General features: G+C 44.8%; 1 protein-coding gene across 1 annotated transcript; it reads right to left on the bottom strand.

Moving 5' to 3' along the window:
* Nucleotides 1-656: 656 nt before the first annotated feature.
* LOC124024293 (protein Ycf2-like) lies at nt 657-13383 on the bottom strand. Its single transcript, XM_046338282.1, has 2 exons — nt 12589-13383; nt 657-1350 (listed from the first exon to the last, which is right to left on the bottom strand). The coding sequence occupies exons 1-2, from the start codon at nt 13154-13156 to the stop codon at nt 1163-1165; spliced, it is 756 nt and encodes a 251-aa protein (XP_046194238.1). The 5' UTR covers nt 13157-13383; the 3' UTR covers nt 657-1162.
* Nucleotides 13384-19128: the final 5745 nt, after the last annotated feature.

The following is a 19128-nucleotide window of genomic DNA, read 5'->3' as shown; positions in this document are numbered from 1 at the left end:
GGCTCCCCTAGCAGTAGTAATGGTTGTATGTGTTTTTCCTGCTCTTTCAGGCTCCCTAGCAGTAGTAATGGTTGTATGTGTTTTCCTGCTCTTTCCAGGCTCCCTAGCAGTAGTAATGGTTGTATGTGTTTTTCCTGCTCTTTCAGGTTCCCTAGCAGTAGTAATGGTTGTATGTGTTTTTCCTGCTCTTTCAATGTAGTAATGGTATGTGTTTTCCTGCTCTAACTGACCTAAACTCTTTCTACACTGGGAGCAGTGGACGGTCTTATCCTCACCTTAGTGTGTGTATTCTCTCATGCTTTTTCAGGTTCCCTAATCGGGTAAATGTCTTTTGACACTGAGAGCAGTGGTAGGTCTTTTTTCTGTGTGTGTCCCCTCATGATATTTCAGGCCTCCTAACTGGGTAAGGTCTTTTCACATGGAGCATTGGTAAGGCTTTTCTCCGGTGTTTCTTCTTATGCTCTTTTAGGTTCCCTAACTTGGTAAAATCCTTACCGCACAAGGAGCAATGGTAAGGTTTATCCCCTGTGTGCGTCCTCTCATGCTCTTTCAGGTCCCTAACCACCGAAAACTCTTTCCACAGTGGGAACAGGGATAAGGCTTTTCTTCAGAGTGTATTTTCTCATGTTTTCAAATACCTAACTGGGTAAAACGCTTTCCACAATGAGAGCAGTGGTAGAGTTTTTCTCCTGTGTGTATTCCTTCATGCCTTTTCAGATTTCCTAAATGTGTAAATCGCTTTCCACACTGGGAACATTGTAAAGGTTTTTCTCCTGTGTGTTTCTTCTTATGCTCTTTTACGTTCCCTAATGTGGTAAAATCCTTTCCACACTGAGCGCAATGGAAAGGCTTCTCCCCTGTATGTGTCCTTTCATGCTGCTTCAGGTTCTCTAACCACCTAAAATTCTTTCCACACTGGGAACAGAGGTAAGCCTTCACTCCAGAGTGAATTCTCTCATGTATTTTTAGGTGTGCTAATCGAGTATAACGCTTTCCACACTGGGAGCAATGGAAAGGCTTCTCTCCTGTGTGTATCCTCTCATGCTCTTTCAGGTGCCTTAACCATGTAAAACCCTTTCCACACTGGGGACATTGGAAAGGCTTTTCTCCTGTGTGTATTCTCTCATGCTCTTTCAGAAGTGATGACTGGTTAAATCTCTTTTCACAATGGGAACATTGGAAGAGCTTTTTTTCCTGCGTGTGTTCTCTCATGCTCTTTGAGCTTAGATAACCACTTAAAACTCTTTCCACACTGGGAGCAGTTGTGTCCTGTCGCTGGTTTGGGAATCTCTGGGTCTGGTTCCACTGAAGGACTCTTCCCGCTGTCAGAGTGAGAGTCTGGTCTCTCTCCTGCCAAAGACAAGGTATTTAGTTAAATATAGACCTGAATGAATGATTCAACTGTCTTCCTATGAGGTTTAATCCAGACTAGATCCTTCAAAATATAACCATTATAAAATGCTGATTGGTTGATATTCGCAATAATCTCAGGTAATGGCTTTTAAAAGTTCCATCCATCCTATTTTTTTAGGGCAAGATTTAGGCTTTCTGATATAAACAATAATAAAACAAACACTGTAAACCCACCCACACTGTGCCATGAGGTCACTGTTCAATCTGCCCACACTGTGCCATGAGGTCACTGTTCAATCTGCCCACACTGTGCCACGAGGTCACTGTTCAATCTGCCCACACTGTGCCATGAGGTCACTGTTCAATCTGCCCACACTGTGCCATGAGGTCACTGTTCAATCTGCCCACACTGTGCCATGAGGTCACTGTTCAATCTGCCCACACTGTGCCATGAGGTCACTGTTCAATCTGCCCACACTGTGCCATGAGGTCACTGTTCAATCTGCCCACACTGTGCCATGAGGTCACTGTTCAATCTGCCCACACTGTGCCATGAGGTCACTGTTCAATCTGCCCACACTGTGCCATGAGGTCACTGTTCAATCTGCCCACACTGTGCCATGAGGTCACTGTTCAATCTGCCCACACTGTGCCATGAGGTCACTGTTCAATCTGCCCACACTGTGCCATGAGGTCACTGTTCAATCTGCCCACACTGTGCCATGAGGTCACTGTTCAATCTGCCCACACTGTGCCATGAGGTCACTGTTCAATCTGCCCACACTGTGCCATGAGGTCACTGTTCAATCTGCCCACACTGTGCCATGAGGTCACTGTTCAATCTGCCCACACTGTGCCATGAGGTCACTGTTCAATCTGCCCACACTGTGCCATGAGGTCACTGTTCAATCTGCCCACACTGTGCCATGAGGTCACTGTTCAATCTGCCCACACTGTGCCATGAGGTCACTGTTCAATCTGCCCACACTGTGCCATGAGGTCACTGTTCAATCTGCCCACACTGTGCCATGAGGTCACTGTTCAATCTGCCCACACTGTGCCATGAGGTCACTGTTCAATCTGCCCACACTGTGCCATGAGGTCACTGTTCAATCTGCCCACACTGTGCCATGAGGTCACTGTTCAATCTGCCCACACTGTGCCATGAGGTCACTGTTCAATCTGCCCACACTGTGCCATGAGGTCACTGTTCAATCTGCCCACACTGTGCCATGAGGTCACTGTTCAATCTGCCCACACTGTGCCATGAGGTCACTGTTCAATCTGCCCACACTGTGCCATGAGGTCACTGTTCAATCTGCCCACACTGTGCCATGAGGTCACTGTTCAATCTGCCCACACTGTGCCATGAGGTCACTGTTCAATCTGCTCACACTGTGCCATGAGGTCACTGTTCAATCTGCCCACACTGTGCCATGAGGTCACTGTTCAATCTGCCCACACTGTGCCATGAGGTCACTGTTCAATCTGCCCACACTGTGCCATGAGGTCACTGTTCAATCTGCCCACACTGTGCCATGAGGTCACTGTTCAATCTGCACACACTGTGCCATGAGGTCACTGTTCAATCTGCCCACACTGTGCCATGAGGTCACTGTTCAATCTGCCCACACTGTGCCATGAGGTCACTGTTCAATCTGCCCACACTGTGCCATGAGGTCACTGTTCAATCTGCCCACACTGTGCCATGAGGTCACTGTTCAATCTGCCCACACTGTGCCATGAGGTCACTGTTCAATCTGCCCACACTGTGCCATGAGGTCACTAAAACTCCACAGAAAATTGATTGTTCCATCTGCTTTCTGCTGTTAGGGGAGAGGCAAGATCTAAAAATATTTTTTTTTTTAAAGTTTCTTAAAAAGCCCACTTTAAATCTGAGATTTTTTAAACTATCTCATCCATATCTAAAAAAAAGAAGAAAAACATGAAGTCTTTGTCAATCCAAATGCCCAGATATTTATAGGAACCCGATCGATGGGTAAAACCATCCAGTGAATAAATATATGGTCCATCTGAAACATCCTGAACTACAGAACAACATGTATTTAGTCTTGTCCACATTACAGTACAAGTTTTAAACCAACCAGTGCGTTCTGTTAGGTAACAAGGTCAGATTGAAGGTCTAACATAGGCTGGTCAGATTGAAGGTCTAACATAGGCTGGCCAACCAGTGAGTTCTGTTAGGTAACAAGGTCATATAGCAGCTCTAACATAGGCTGGCCAACCAGGGCGTTCTGTTAGGTAACAAGGTCAGATAGCAGCTCTAACATAGTCTGACCAACCAGGGCGTTCTGTTAGGTAACAAGGTCAGATTGAAGGTCTAACATAGGCTGGCCAACCAGTGAGTTCTGTTAGGTAACAAGGTCATATAGCAGCTCTAACATAGGCTGGCCAACCAGGGTGTTCTGTTAGGTAACAAGGTCAGATAGCAGCTCTAACATAGGCTGGCCAACCAGGGCGTTCTGTTAGGTAACAAGGTCAGATAGCAGCTCTAACATAGGCTGGCCAACCAGGGCGTTCTGTTAGGTAACAAGGTCAGATAGCAGCTCTAACATAGTCTGACCAACCAGGGCGTTCTGTTAGGTAACAAGGTCAGATAGCAGCTCTAACATAGTCTGACCAACAGTTGGGTCAATGGAGAGACCTCCACTGCCTTCGGAAAATATTCAGACCCCTTGACTTTGTCCACTTTTTGTTACGTTACAGCCTTATTCTAAACATGGATTACATTTTTATCCTCGTCGATCTACACACAATAACCCATAATGACATCACAATACCCCATAGTGACAAAGTGAAAACAGGTTTTTTTTTTAAACCCCCAGAAATACCTTATTTACATAAGTATTCAAACCCTTTGCTATAAGACTCGAAATTGAGTTCCGTTGCATCCCGTTTCCATTGATCATCCTGGAGATGTTTCTACAAGTTGATTGGACTCCACCTGCAGTAAATTCAATTGACTGGACATCATTTGGAAAGGTACACACCTGTCTATATAGAGCCTTCCCGAAGGACAACCATCTCCGCAGCACTCTACCAATCATGCCTTTATGGTGGATTGGCCAGACAGAAGCCACTCCTCGGTAATAATATAATAATATATAATATATGCCATTTAGCAGACGCTTTTATCCAAAGCGACTTACAGTCATGTGTGCATACATTCTACGTATGGGTGGTCCCGGGAATCGAACCCACTACCCTGGCGTTACAAGCGCCATGCTCTACCAACTGAGCTACAGAACCCCACTACTACATCCATAACTAGTGGTTTCCTCATTACCAGATATACTACATCCATAACTAGTGGTTTCCTCATTACCAGATATACTACATCCATAACTAGTGGTTTCCTCATTAGCAGATATACTACATCCATAACTAGTGGTTTCCTCATTACCAGATATACTACATCCATAACTAGTGGTTTCCTCATTACCAGATATACTACATCCATAACTAGTGGTTTCCTCATTACCAGATATACTACATCCATAACTAGTGGTTTCCTCATTACCAGATATACTACATCCATAACTAGTGGTTTCCTCATTACCAGATATACTACATCCATAACTAGGACTGTCTGACCATGAGAAACAAGATTATCTAGTCTGATGAAACCAAAACTTAACTCTTTGGCCTGAATGTTAAATCTGGAGGAAATCTAGCACTACGGTGAAGCATGGTGGTGACAGAATCATACTGTCTAGCACTACGGTGAAGCATGGTGGTGACAGAATCATACTGTGGGAATGTCGTTCAGCGGCAGGGCCAGGGAGACTAGTCTGATGAAACCAAAACTTAACTCTTTGGCCTGAATGGTAAATCTGGAGGAAATCTAGCACTACGGTGAAGCATGGTGGTGACAGAATCATACTGTGGGAATGTCGTTCAGCGGCAGGGCCAGGGAGACTAGTCTGGATCGAGGGCAAGATGAATGGAGCAAAGTTCAGAGAGATCCTTGATGAAAACCTGATCCAGTGCTCAGGACCTCAGACTGGGGTCCTCATCTTTCCAACAAGACGACGACCCTAAGCACACAGCCAAGACAACGCAGGAGTGGCTTCGGAACAAGTCTCGGAATGTCCTTGAGTGGTCCAGTCAGAGCCCGGACTGGAACCCGATCGAACATCTCTGGAGAGACCCTGAAAATAGCTGTACAGCGACACTCCCCATCCAACCTGACAGAACTTGAGAGGATCTGCAGAGAAGAATGGGAGAAACTCCCCAAATACAGGTGTGCCAAGCTTGTAGCGTCAAACCCAAGAAGACTGGAGGCTGTAATCGCTACCAAAAGGTGCTTCAACAAAGTACTGACTCCTTATGTAAATGTCATATTCCTGTTTTTATTTTTGTTAGAATTAACAAAAAATGATAAACAACCTGTTTTTGATTTGTTATTATGGGGTATTGTGTGTAGATTGATGAGAGGGAAAAAAACGGTTTAATCACTTTTAGAATAAGGCTGTAATGTAACAAAATGTGGAAATGCACACAGCAGAGACCATGGAGTAGAGACACAACAGAGACCATGGAGGAGAGACAACAGAGAACATAGAGGAGAGACACAGAGAACATGGAGGAGAGACACAGAGACCATGGAGGAGAGACACAACAGAGACCATGGAGGAGAGACACAACAGAGACCATGGAGGAGAGACACAGAGAACATAGAGGAGAGACACAGAGAACAAAACAGCATGGATACCATTGTTGCTGAGTGGCTGGGGGACAGCATGGATACCATTGTTGCTGGGGGACAGCATGGATACCATTGTTGCTGGGGGACAGCATGGATACCATTGTTGCTGGGGGACAGCATGGATACCATTGTTGCTGGGGGACAGCATGGATACCATTGTTGCTGGGGACAGCATGGATACCATTGTTGCTGAGTGGTTGGGGGACAGCATGGATACCATTGTTGCTGGGGGACAGCATGGATACCATTGTTGCTGAGTGGCTGGGGGACAGCATGGATACCATTGTTGCTGGGGGACAGCATGGATACCATTGTTTCTGGGGGACAGCATGAATACCATTGTTACTGAGTGGCTGGGGGACAGCATGGATACCATTGTTGCTGAGTGGCTGGGGGACAGCATGGATACCATTGTTGCTGGGGGACAGCATGAATACCATTGATGCTGAGTGGCTGGGCGACAGCATGGATACCATTGTTGCTGAGTGGCTGGGCGACAGCATTAATACCATTGTTGCTGAGTGGCTGGGGGACAGCATGGATACCATTGTTGCTGGGGGACAGCATGGATACCATTGTTGCTGAGTGGCTGGGGGACAGCATGGATACCATTGTTGCTGAGTGGCTGGGGGACAGCATGGATACCATTGTTGCTGGGGGACAGCATGGATACCATTGTTGCTGGGGGACAGCATGGATACCATTGTTGCTGGGGGACAGCATGGATACCATTGTTGCTGGGGGACAGCATGGATACCATTGTTGCTGGGGGACAGCATGGATACCATTGTTGCTGAGTGGCTGGGGGACAGCATGGATACCATTGTTGCTGGGGGACAGCATGGATACCATTGTTGCTGGGGGACAGCATGGATACCATTGTTGCTGGGGACAGCATGGATACCATTGTTGCTGGGGGACAGCATGAATACCATTGTTACTGAGTGGCTGGGGGACAGCATGGATACCATTGTTGCTGAGTGGCTGGGGGACAGCATGGATACCATTGTTGCTGGGGGACAGCATGAATACCATTGATGCTGAGTGGCTGGGCGACAGCATGGATACCATTGTTGCTGAGTGGCTGGGCGACAGAATTAATACCATTGTTGCTGAGTGGCTGGGGGACAGCATGGATACCATTGTTGCTGGGGGACAGCATGGATACCATTGTTGCTGAGTGGCTGGGGGACAGCATGGATACCATTGTTGCTGGGGGACAGCATGGATACCATTGTTGCTGGGGGACAGCATGGATAATATTGTTGCTGGGGGACAGCATGGATACCATTGTTGCTGGGGGACAGCATGGATACCATTGTTGCTGGGGGACAGCATGGATACCATTGTTGCTGAGTGGCTGGGGGACAGCATGGATACCATTGTTGCTGGGGGACAGCATGGATACCATTGTTGCTGAGTGGCTGGGGGACAGCATGGATACCATTGTTGCTGGGGGACAGTATGGATACCATTGTTGCTGGGGGACAACATGAATACCATTGTTACTGAGTGGCTGGGGGACAGCATGGATACCATTGTTGCTGAGTGGCTGGGGGACAGCATGGATACCATTGTTGCTGGGGGACAGCATGAATACCATTGATGCTGAGTGGCTGGGCGACAGCATGGATACCATTGTTGCTGAGTGGCTGGGCGACAGCATGGATACCATTGTTGCTGGGGGACAGCATGGATACCATTGTTGCTGAGTGGCTGGGGGACAGCATGGATACCATTGTTGCTGAGTGGCTGGGGGACAGCATGGATACCATTGTTGCTGGGGGACAGCATGGATACCATTGTTGCTGGGGGACAGCATGGATACCATTGTTGCTGGGGGACAGCATGGATACCATTGTTGCTGGGGGACAGCATGGATACCATTGTTGCTGGGGGACAGCATGGATACCATTGTTGCTGAGTGGCTGGGGGACAGCATGGATACCATTGTTGCTGGGGGACAGCATGGATACCATTGTTGCTGGGGGACAGCATGGATACCATTGTTGCTGGGGGACAGCATGGATACCATTGTTGCTGGGGGACAGCATGAATACCATTGTTACTGAGTGGCTGGGGGACAGCATGGATACCATTGTTGCTGAGTGGCTGGGGGACAGCATGGATACCATTGTTGCTGGGGGACAGCATGAATACCATTGATGCTGAGTGGCTGGGCGACAGCATGGATACCATTGTTGCTGAGTGGCTGGGCGACAGCATTAATACCATTGTTGCTGAGTGGCTGGGGGACAGCATGGATACCATTGTTGCTGGGGGACAGCATGGATACCATTGTTGCTGAGTGGCTGGGGGACAGCATGGATACCATTGTTGCTGAGTGGCTGGGGGACAGCATGGATACCATTGTTGCTGGGGGACAGCATGGATACCATTGTTGCTGGGGGACAGCATGGATACTATTGTTGCTGGGGGACAGCATGGATACCATTGTTGCTGGGGGACAGCATGGATACCATTGTTGCTGGGGGACAGCATGGATACCATTGTTGCTGAGTAGCTGGGGGACAGCATGGATACCATTGTTGCTGGGGGACAGCATGGATACCATTGTTGCTGAGTGGCTGGGGGACAGCATGGATACCATTGTTGCTGGGGGACAGTATGGATACCATTGTTGCTGGGGGACAGCATGAATACCATTGTTACTGAGTGGCTGGGGGACAGCATGGATACCATTGTTGCTGAGTGGCTGGGGGACAGCATGAATACCATTGTTGCTGGGGGACAGCATGAATACCATTGATGCTGAGTGGCTGGGCGACAGCATGGATACCATTGTTGCTGAGTGGCTGGGCGACAGCATTAATACCATTGTTGCTGAGTGGCTGGGGGACAGCATGGATACCATTATTGCTGGGGGACAGCATGGATACCATTGTTGCTGGGGGACAGCATGGATACCATTGTTGCTGGGGGACAGCATGAATACCATTGTTACTGAGTGGCTGGGGGACAGCATGGATACCATTGTTGCTGGGGACAGCATGGATACCATTGTTGCTGAGTGGCTGGGGACAGCATGGATACCATTGTTGCTGGGGGACAGCATGAATACCATTGATGCTGAGTGGCTGGGCGACAGCATGGATACCATTGTTGCTGAGTGGCTGGGCGACAGCATTAATACCATTGTTGCTGAGTGGCTGGGGGACAGCATGGATACCATTGTTGCTGGGGGACAGCATGGATACCATTGTTGCTGGGGGACAGCATGAATACCATTGTTACTGAGTGGCTGGGGACAGCATGGATACCATTGTTGCTGAGTGGCTGGGGGACAGCATGGATACCATTGTTGCTGGGGGACAGCATGAATACCATTGATGCTGAGTGGCTGGGCGACAGCATGGATACCATTGTTGCTGAGTGGCTGGGCGACAGCATTAATACCATTGTTGCTGAGTGGCTGGGGGACAGCATGGATACCATTGTTGCTGGGGGACAGCATGGATACCATTGTTGCTGAGTGGCTGGGGGACAGCATGGATACCATTGTTGCTGGGGGACAGCATGGATACCATTGTTGCTGAGTGGCTGGGGGACAGCATGGATACCATTGTTACTGGGGGACAGCATGGATACCATTGTTACTGGGGGACAGCATGAATACCATTGTTACTGGGGGACAGCATGGATACCATTGTTACTGGGGGACAGCATGGATACCATTGTTGCTGGGGGACAGCATGGATACCATTGTTGCTGGGGGACAGCATGGATACCATTGTTACTGGGGGACAGCATGGATACCATTGTTGCTGAGTGGCTGGGGGATAGCATGGATACCATTGTTGCTGAGTGGCTGGGGGCAGCATGGATACCATTGTTACTGGGGGACAGCATGGACACCATTGTTACTGAGTGGCTGGGGGACAGCATTAATACCATTGTTGCTGGGGGACAGCATGGATACCATTGTTACTGGGGGACAGCATGGATACCATTGTTGCTGAGTGGCTGGGGGACAGCATGAATACCATTGTTGCTGGGGGACAGCATGGATACCATTGTTGCTGAGTGGCTGGGGGACAGCATGAATACCATTGTTGCTGAGTGGCTGGGGGACAGCATGGATACCATTGTTGCTGGGGGACAGCATGAATACCATTGTTGCTGAGTGGCTGGGGGACAGCATGGATACCATTGTTGCTGAGTGGCTGGGGGACAGCATGGATACCATTGTTGCTGGGGGCAGCATGGATACCATTGTTGCTGGGGGACAGCATGGATACCATTGTTGCTGAGTGGCTGGGGGACAGTATGGATACCATTGTTGCTGAGTGGCTGGGGGACAGCATGGATACCATTGTTGCTGAGTGGCTGGGGGACAGTATGGATACCATTGTTGCTGAGTGGCTGGGGGACAGCATGAATACCATTGTTGCTGGGGGACAGCATTAATACCATTGTTGCTGGGGGACAGCATGAATACCATTGTTGCTGGGGGACAGCATGAATACCATTGTTGCTGGGGGACAGCATTAATACCATTGTTGCTGGGGGACAGCATTAATACCATTGTTGCTGGGGGACAGCATTAATACCATTGTTGCTGAGTGGCTGGGGGACAGCATGGATACCATTGTTACTGAGTTGCTGGGGGACAACATGAATACCATTGTTGCTGAGTGGCTGGGGGACAGCATGGATACCATTGTTGCTGGGGGACAGCATGGATACCATTGTTGCTGCATGAATACCATTGTTGCTGGGGGACAGCATGGATACCATTGTTGCTGGGGGACAGCATGGATACCATTGTTGCTGAGTGGCTGGGGGACAGCATGGATACCATTGTTACTGAGTGGCTGGGGACAGCATGGATACCATTGTTGCTGAGTGGCTGGGGGACAGCATGGATACCATTGTTGCTGGGGGACAGCATGGATACCATTGTTGCTGAGTGGCTGGGGGACAGCATGGATACCATTGTTGCTGAGTGGCTGGGGGACAGCATGGATACCATTGTTGCTGGGGGACAGCATGGATACCATTGTTGCTGGGGGACAGCATGGATACCATTGTTGCTGAGTGGGGGGACAGCATGGATACCATTGTTGCTTGCTGGGGGACAGCATGGATACCATTGTTGCTGGGGGACAGCATGGATACCCATTGTTGCATGGAGTGGCTGGGGGACAGCATGGATTGTTGCTATGGATACCATTGTTGCTGAGTGGCTGATGGACAGCCACTTGTGATATTGCTGTATTGTGTTGTAGATATGTACTGGTGTAATAATGTTATATGATGTACTGTTTTATATATTATTTTGTTTTCTGTGTGATGTAAGTGCCTTAATGTGTTTGGACCCCAGGAAGAGTAGCTGCTGCCTTGACAGGAACTAATGGGGATCCATAATAAACCCCAGGAAGAGCAGCTGCTGCCTTGGCAGGAACTAATGGGGATCCATAATAAACCCCAGGAAGAGTAGCTGCTGCCTTGGCAGGAACTAATGGGGATTCATAATAAACCCCAGGAAGAGTAGCTGCTGCCTTGGCAGGAACTAATGGGGATCCATAATAAACCCCAGGAAGAGTAGCTGCTGCCTTGGCAGGAACTAATGGGGATCCATAATAAACCCCAGGAAGAGTAGCTGCTGCCTTGGCAGGAACTAATTGGGATCCATAATAAACCCCAGGAAGAGTAGCTGCTGCCTTGGCAGGAACTAATGGGGATCCATAATAAACCCCAGGATGAGTAGCTGCTGCCTTGGCAGGAACTAATGGGGATCCATAATAAACCCCAGGAAGAGTAGCTGCTGCCTTGGCAGGAACTAATGGGGATCCATAATAAACCCCAGGAAGAGTAGCTGCTGCCTTGGCAGGAACTAAGATGCCTTGGGGATCCATAATAAACCCCAGGAAGAGTAGCTGCTGCCTTGGCAGGAACTAATGGGGATCCATAATAAACCCCAGGAAGAGTAGCTGCTGCCTTGGCAGGAACTAATGGGGATCCATAATAAACCCCAGGAAGAGTAGCTGCTGCCTTGGAGGAATGGGCCAAAATACCAGCAACAGTGTGTGAAAACCTTGTGAAGACTTACAGAAAACGTTTGACCTCTGTCATTGCCAACAAAGGGTATATAACAAAGTATTGAGATATAAGTATGTGGTCAATAACAAAAGTTTTTCCACCATAATTTGCAAATAAATTCATTAAAAATCATTTTTCTCATTTTGTCGGTCATAGTTGAAGTGTACCTATGATGAAAATTACAGGCCTCTCATCTTTTTAAGTGGGAGAACTTGCACAATTGGTGGCTGACTAAATACTTATTTTGGCCCACTGTATTACAATTCTATTAATACATCATAACATATTACAAACAAGCGTATCTTTTAGGTTCTGAGTTCAGTGGACATTTATAAGTTATATTCTCCCAGAATCAATGGCGAGGCCCAGAGCCAGATATTAAAACGATATATTAATTCAATAAGGGCAGTTTGTGGCCCTGCTTTTATTAAGACAGTACTCACTGGTGATAATCAGATCTTCAGCCTCCTCTTCCTCTCCTTCCACCTCCTCTTCATCTCCCAATACATCTTCCTCCTCCTCTTTATGTAAGATAGCCTCCTCTTCCTCTCCAAAAGGTTCTTTCACTATAATATCCTCATTTTCTTCTTTAAATGTTATGGCCTCCTCTTCCTCATTTTTCATTCTGAAAGCTTCTACCTCTTCTTCTTTCACTGTGACAGCCTCTATCCCCTCTTCATCTTTCACTCTAAAAGGTTCTTCCTCTTCTTTCACTATAACATCCTCATTTTCTTCTTTAAATGTTATTGCCTCCTCTTCCTCATTTTTCATTCTGAAAGCTTCTACCCCCTCTTCTTCCACTGTGACAGCCTCTATGCCCTCCTCCTCCTCTTTCCATCTAAAAGATTCCTCTACCTCTTCCACCTCTTTCATTCTGAAAGCTTCTTCCTCTCCTTTTACTGAAACATCCTCCTCCTCTTCTTTTACGACAACGTTCAGCCCCAGAGCTTCTTTCTCCGTCCAGCAGACCTCCTCTTCTTTAGCAAGAGGGGAGTAGCTCAGTGAACTCATGGTTGGTGATGCTTGTTAGCATTAACGAGTAGCCTGGTGCTAAGCTAACTTAGCTAGCTACCTGTCTAACAACGTAAATATGAACTTAAGTGGGGCAACTAGCTACACGAAAGAAGTTTAACACACAGAGGCAAATATACACCGAAAGCGTCTAAAGAGCTCCAATGTTTAGACTATGTTGGATAGCAAGCCACAGAGGTGACTGACTAGACTGTCGTGAAACAGGTAAGATGAACTAAGTACTTCCGGGTCGCGGATTTTTAGTATCCTTCAGAATAAGAGTCCTGACATGTATACTTTCTAAATGAATAATTAATAATTAATGAGAAAAATGATGTGATTTATTTGTTATTGTTATGTATATATATATATATTTTTTTATCTAAATAGTCAACATTTATTTTGTGTGTACTCCTTCTGTAGCTCAGTTGGTAGAGCATGGCGCTTGTAATGCCAGGGTAGTGGGTTCAATCCCCGGGACCACCCATATGTAGAATGTATGCACACATGACTGTAAGTCGCTTTGGATAAAAGCGTCTGCTAAATGGCATATATATACATATATATATCATGTACACACAGGTAGCCTGGTGGTTAGAGTGTTGGACTAGTAACCAAAAGATTGGATCGAATCCCCGAGCTGACAAGGTAAAACTCTGTCGTTCTGCCCCTGAACAGGCAGTTGACCCACTGTTCCCTGGTAGGCTGTCATTGTAAATAAGAATTTGTTCTTAACTGACTTGCCTAGTTAAATAAAAGTAAAAAAAATATATTGAAAAAATTACACCGTACATAATCACCTGTAAATTGTGCCAGTAAAAGGGGTCCATTCTCTTTTTCTTTTTTTTCATATCAGCCATAAAAGTCAGAAAGTCAGAAGACCCGCCTACTCGTGTGACGACACTACTAATACCGTTTTACTGCTCTCGGGAAATGACCAATCAGATGAGGGTGTGTGATGACGCGTATACCGACAGGCTTGCAGGGGCAGACAAGAGACAAGCATGTATTTTATCCAGCGTTTCATCAATGATATTTATCAGCTGTAATAAAACCAACCGTTATAAATGATACATCAACGATGTGGTTATTTATTATCTATAATAACACCAACCGTTTTAAATACAAAATGGTAATTGGACGTCTTATTCAAACTCAGCTTGCAAACTCATCATGATGTTGGCTACTTACTTGTCCTAACCCAAATGATGTTGACTCTTACTTGTCCTAACCCAAATGGTGTTGGCTCTTACTTGTCCTAACCCAAATGATGTTGGCTACTTACTTGTCCTAACCCAAATGATGTTGACTCTTACTTGTCCTAACTTACAGGTTAACAAGCTTATCATGATGTTGACCCTTAATCAGTTACTTGCCCTATCCCAAAATAGGTTTACTCTAATATCCACATGTTTTTTTTAAAATATATTTTTATTTAAAATGTGCACAGTTTCACAGCAATGTGCACAACAATTAAAATGTTTGAAATAGACAGATTTTTTTGTCTGATATTAAGATGAAAACCTTTTAACTTTATGTGCCACTCTGGCACCTTCTTATAGTGATTTATTTATTTAACATCTGGAGATTTTTACTTAGTAAACAGTAAGTTGATATACTTCATATTTATCTGCAAACCAGGAAAGCAGATAACGTGGGCGCTGTTTAATATCGCAGATCACGTGGGCGCTGTTTAATGTCGCAGATCACGTGGGCGCAGTTTAATATTGCAGATCACGTGGGCGCTGTTTAATATTGCAGATCACGTGGGCGCTGTTTAATATTGCAGATCACGTGGGCGCTGTTTAATGTTGCAGATAACGTGGGCGCTGTTTAATATCGCAGATAACGTGGGCGCTGTTTAATGTTGCAGATCACGTGGGCGCTGTTTAATATTGCAGATCACGTGGGCGCTGTTTAATATTGCAGATCACGTGGGCGCAGTTTAATATCGCAGATCACGTGGGCGCTGTTTAATATCGCAGATAACGTGGGCGCTGTTTAATATTGCAGATAACGTGGGCGCTGTTTAATGTTGCAGATAACGTGGGCGCTGTTTAATATCGCCTTGCAGTTCACCTTTATACGTATTATGTATCAATTTCTGTCTCTGTACAAAGGAATGATCTTCAAGCTGTGGAAGATGGCAAAACACTCAATAATAATAATTGAATTACATCACACTTTTCTAGACGCCCCAAAGCTCTTTACAGTGTACAGGGGAACTCAGCTCCCTAACCACACTTACATATCTTTGAAATAAGTGTCATGGGACCACAGCCACAAAGTCAGACGGCCTCCTTAATCAATCCCGCCTCCTTTTAATCAATCAGATGAGAGAGTGTGTATGCTGACTGGCTTCATCAGTGCCATGGGATCTTTAGCAACCACAACCACAAAGTCAGAAGGCCCGCCTCCTCGACCAATCAGATGACCAGCTTCATCAGTGCCATGGGATCTTTAGTGACCACAGAGTTGGGACACCCTGTTTTAAAGTCCCATCTTCTTCCATTCTTTTGTTGAGGAACATTCCATTGTTAGTTTAGTAATTCGACATGATTCTAATAAAGTGTATGTTGGTCACGTTCTAAGGTTCTAAAGTTCTGAACTACAGTGATTCTAATAAAGTGTATGTTGTACAAGTTCTAAGGTTCTAAAGTTCTGAACTACAGTGATTCTAATAAAGTGTATGTTGTACAAGTTGTAAGGTTCTAAGGTTCTGAACTACAGTGATTCTAATAAAGTGTATGTTGTACACATTCTAAGGTTCTAAGGTTCTAAAGTTCTGAATTACAGTGATTCTAATAAAGTGTATGTTGTACACGTTCTAAGGTTCTAAGGTTCTAAAGTTCTGAATTACAGTGATTCTAATAAAGTGTATGTTGTACAGGTTCTAAGGTTCTAAAGTTCTGAACTACAGTGATTCTAATAAAGTGTATGTTGTGCACGTTCTAAGGTTCTAAGATTCTAAAGTTCTGAATTACAGTGATTCTAATAAAGTGTATGTTGTACAAGTTCTAAGGTTCTAAAGTTCTAAAGTTGTAAACTACAGTGATTCTAATAAAGTGTATGTTGTACACGTTCTAAGGTTCTAAGGTTCTAAAGTTCTGAATTACAGTGATTCTAATAAAGTGTATGTTGTACACGTTCTAAGGTTCTAAGGTTCTAAAGTTCTGAACTACAGTGATTCTAATAAAGTGTATGTTGTACAAGTTCTAAGGTTCTAAAGTTGTAAACTACAGTGATTCTAATAAAGTGTATGTTGTACAAGTTCTAAGGTTCTAAAGTTCTAAAGTTGTAAACTACAGTGATTCTAATAAAGTGTATGTTGTACAAGTTCTAAGGTTCTAAGGTTCTAAAGTTCTGAACTACAGTGATTCTAATAAAGTGTATGTTGTACAAGTTCTAAGGTTCTAAAGTTGTAAACTACTGATTCATGTTGTACAAGATTCTAATAAAGATTCTAATAAAGTGTATGTTGTACAAGTTCTAAGGTTCTAAAGTTCTAAAGTTGTAAACTACAGTGATTCTAATAAAGTGTATGTTGTACAAGTTCTAAGGTTCTAAAGTTCTAAAGTTGTAAACTACAGTGATTCTGTCTTTGAACTTACTGCTTTCTTGTTACATTTCAGCAGCATGTTTCTCTTTGGCTTCCCCCCCCCCTCCCCTTTAAAATTTAGATGCACTATTGTAAAGTGACTGTTCCACTCGATGTCATAAGGTGAATGCACCAATTTGTAAGTCGCTCTGGATAAGAGCGTCTGCTAAATGACTTAAATGTAATGTAATGTAATGATTGTCTGTCTTTCCTCTTGTGGAGTAAAATTCTCTGTTGTTCCTTTTCAAGATGTGGACACTAACAGGTATGAATACCACCAGGGGAAATGTATGTAAGTTATGGACACTAACAGGTATGAATACCACCAGGGGAAATGTATGTAATGGACACTAACAGGTATGAATACCACCAGGGGAAATGTATGTAATGGACTCTAACAGGTATGAATACCACCAGGGGAAATGTATGTAATGGACACTAACAGGTATGAATACCACCACGGGAAATGTATGTAATGGACACTAACAGGTATGAATACCAGGGGTAATGTATGTAAGTTATGGACACTATCACGTATGGCCACCAGGGGAAATGTATGTAAGTTATGGACACTAACATGTATGAATGCCACCAGGGGAAATGTATGTAAGTTATGGACACTAACACATATGAATACCACCAGGGGAAATGTATGTAATGGACACTAACAGGTATGAATACCACCAGGAGAAATGTATGTAATGGACACTAACAGGTATGAATACCACCAGGGGGAAATGTATGTAAGTTATGGACACTAACAGGTATGAATACCACCAGGGGAAATGTATGTAATGGACACTAACACATGAATATAGTGACCGTATGTACATACGTATATATTTGAGACTGTTGGACAACATAAACCTCAAACAGGAAGTACCAGATGCTAAGCTACAGGACAGCTTCATTAGCACAGAATGGAATATGTTCAGGGATTCATCCAATGGCATTAAGGAGTTTACCACATCCGTCAACGGCCTCATTAATAATGGATGACGTCGTCGCCATAGTGACCGTACGTACATACGGATATATTTGAGACTGTTGGACGACATAAATCTTGGTCGAACAACAGCCTATCGACCAGAACAATCAACTAAATGGGGTCAGACATTATATCATTATGACATCATAATAGCCATTGATTCTAGAAGAATAGAATTTATAAATGCCTCAAATGATTCAACTGTATTTCCCCATCAGAAACCAAAACATAATCTGGCATGACGCCACTGTCGGTAAACTAACACTGTATAGCCCTCGAAATCTAGTTAAACCTATAATTTTGACCTTATGGATGGTCATATCATTATGACATCATGAATTAATTCTAGAATATACTATATATCCTGGAAACCTGGTTAAACTATCATTATGACATCACGGATGAATTCTAGAATATACTATATATCCTAGAAACCTAATAATAATAATAATAATAATAATAATAATATATGCCATTTAGCAGACGCTTTTATCCAAAGCGACTTACAGTCATGTGTGCATACATTCTACGTATGGGTGGTCCCGGGGATCGAACCCACTACCCTGGCATTACAAGCGCCATGCTCTACCAACTGAGCTACAGAAGGACCACGGTTAAACTATCATTATGACATCACGGATGAATTCTAGAATATACTATATATCCTAGAAACCTGGTTAAACTATCATTATGACATCATGGATGAATTCTAGAATATACTATACAGCCTAGAAACCTGGTTAAATTATCATTATGACCTCATGGATGGTCAGTCCTTGTATTCATATTGTAGTGAATTCAGAGCGAGGCCCTGAGCTGAACTCAAACCTGGGTCCAGCGACTGTCAAGTCAACACCTTATAACTGTTATGCCAAGATGTCTGAACTTCTTGACGAGGTCGCCAGGTTTAGGGTTACGGTTGCTACAATAGCTTTCTCTATGAATTTCAAATTGCCGGATGTGAGGCAGCCTGGATTCAAACCAGGGACTGCAGTAACGCCTCTTGCACCGAGAAGCAAGATGCCGTAGACAGCTGTGATACAGCCCAGATTCTAACCAGGGTCTGTAGTACCTAAGACTGCTGCACCACTCGGGAGCCAATAGATCTAAAATCAGATAAAACAAACAGAAAAACATTTGTTTCCTATTTTTATTTCATCATCGTTGAAATGCAAAAGGCCTTTTACATTGAGACAGGAAGCTGACAAGATCATTTAGCTGTTGTCCACAACATGCACAGTGTCAGACTGATACTTTGAAGAATGAGAGCGCTACATCATATTTTAGTATGAAGTTTTCCCAGGTGTCCTTCACGAGTTTGCCCAAAAGTTAATGACTATAGAGAACATACTAAAATGCTATGGCAATAAAAAATTTAAAACTACG

The sequence above is a fragment of the Oncorhynchus gorbuscha genome, unplaced genomic scaffold (assembly GCF_021184085.1).
Source record: "Oncorhynchus gorbuscha isolate QuinsamMale2020 ecotype Even-year unplaced genomic scaffold, OgorEven_v1.0 Un_scaffold_1824, whole genome shotgun sequence".
In the NCBI taxonomy this organism is placed as follows: Eukaryota; Metazoa; Chordata; class Actinopteri; order Salmoniformes; family Salmonidae; genus Oncorhynchus; species Oncorhynchus gorbuscha.
Note: the sequence above shows the minus strand (reverse complement) of the source record. Positions and strands in the feature narration are given on the sequence as shown.